At 36.4% G+C, this 544-nt stretch overlaps 1 protein-coding gene across 1 annotated transcript; it reads right to left on the bottom strand.

Moving 5' to 3' along the window:
• Positions 1-10: 10 nt before the first annotated feature.
• LOC106528484 (uncharacterized) lies at positions 11-544 on the bottom strand (the record flags this gene model as incomplete). Its single annotated transcript, XM_014023661.1, is given in 1 exon segment — positions 11-544. A coding segment is annotated over 1 exon segment (508 nt), but the record flags the coding sequence as incomplete, so codon positions are not given.

Here is a 544-nt window from a genome sequence, read left to right as displayed (position 1 = left end):
CTTCCATCTACTTTATTATCTTGGCTTTTGTTATGCTGTATTTTTAGCATTGCTTGATCAATTTCACCTTCAATACATGAGATTTCATATCTTAAATTATTCCTGTCGGGGTCTTCATCAATGGGGCTAAGTTTTACCCAGTAAGAGTCCCCTCCCGGTGTTCTACGTATTGTTTCGCTCCACCCTGCGTAACAGTCAAGCAATGAGGTTGGATGTTTTATCATAGATTTAGTGTTTGTAGCTCTTTTCACCGTGCTGCAATGCTTCGTTGACTCAATATGTAATGCAACTGACTTATTTAATGTGTCTTTGGGGTCTTTATTTGCTTCAACTGGTGCACTGTTTCCAGAATTGATGGTGTATTCTGGGCTGTTTATGTTTTCAATTAAGTTTGGCAAATCCAGAATTGTTTTCTGGTTGTGAAGGTCAAAATCTCCCTTGATTGTAACACTTCCAATCAACGGATAAATTGATTTGATCTTTTCATCTTTTATTTCATTAAAATCTGGTTCTTCCATGATTTCTTTGTCAGTTGGATTTTTTT

Source organism: Austrofundulus limnaeus, unplaced genomic scaffold (genome assembly GCF_001266775.1).
Source record: "Austrofundulus limnaeus strain Quisiro unplaced genomic scaffold, Austrofundulus_limnaeus-1.0 Scaffold385, whole genome shotgun sequence".
Lineage (NCBI taxonomy): Eukaryota > Metazoa > Chordata > Actinopteri > Cyprinodontiformes > Rivulidae > Austrofundulus > Austrofundulus limnaeus.
The sequence above is the reverse complement of the archived record's forward strand: the minus strand, read 5'-3'. Positions and strand labels throughout refer to the sequence as shown.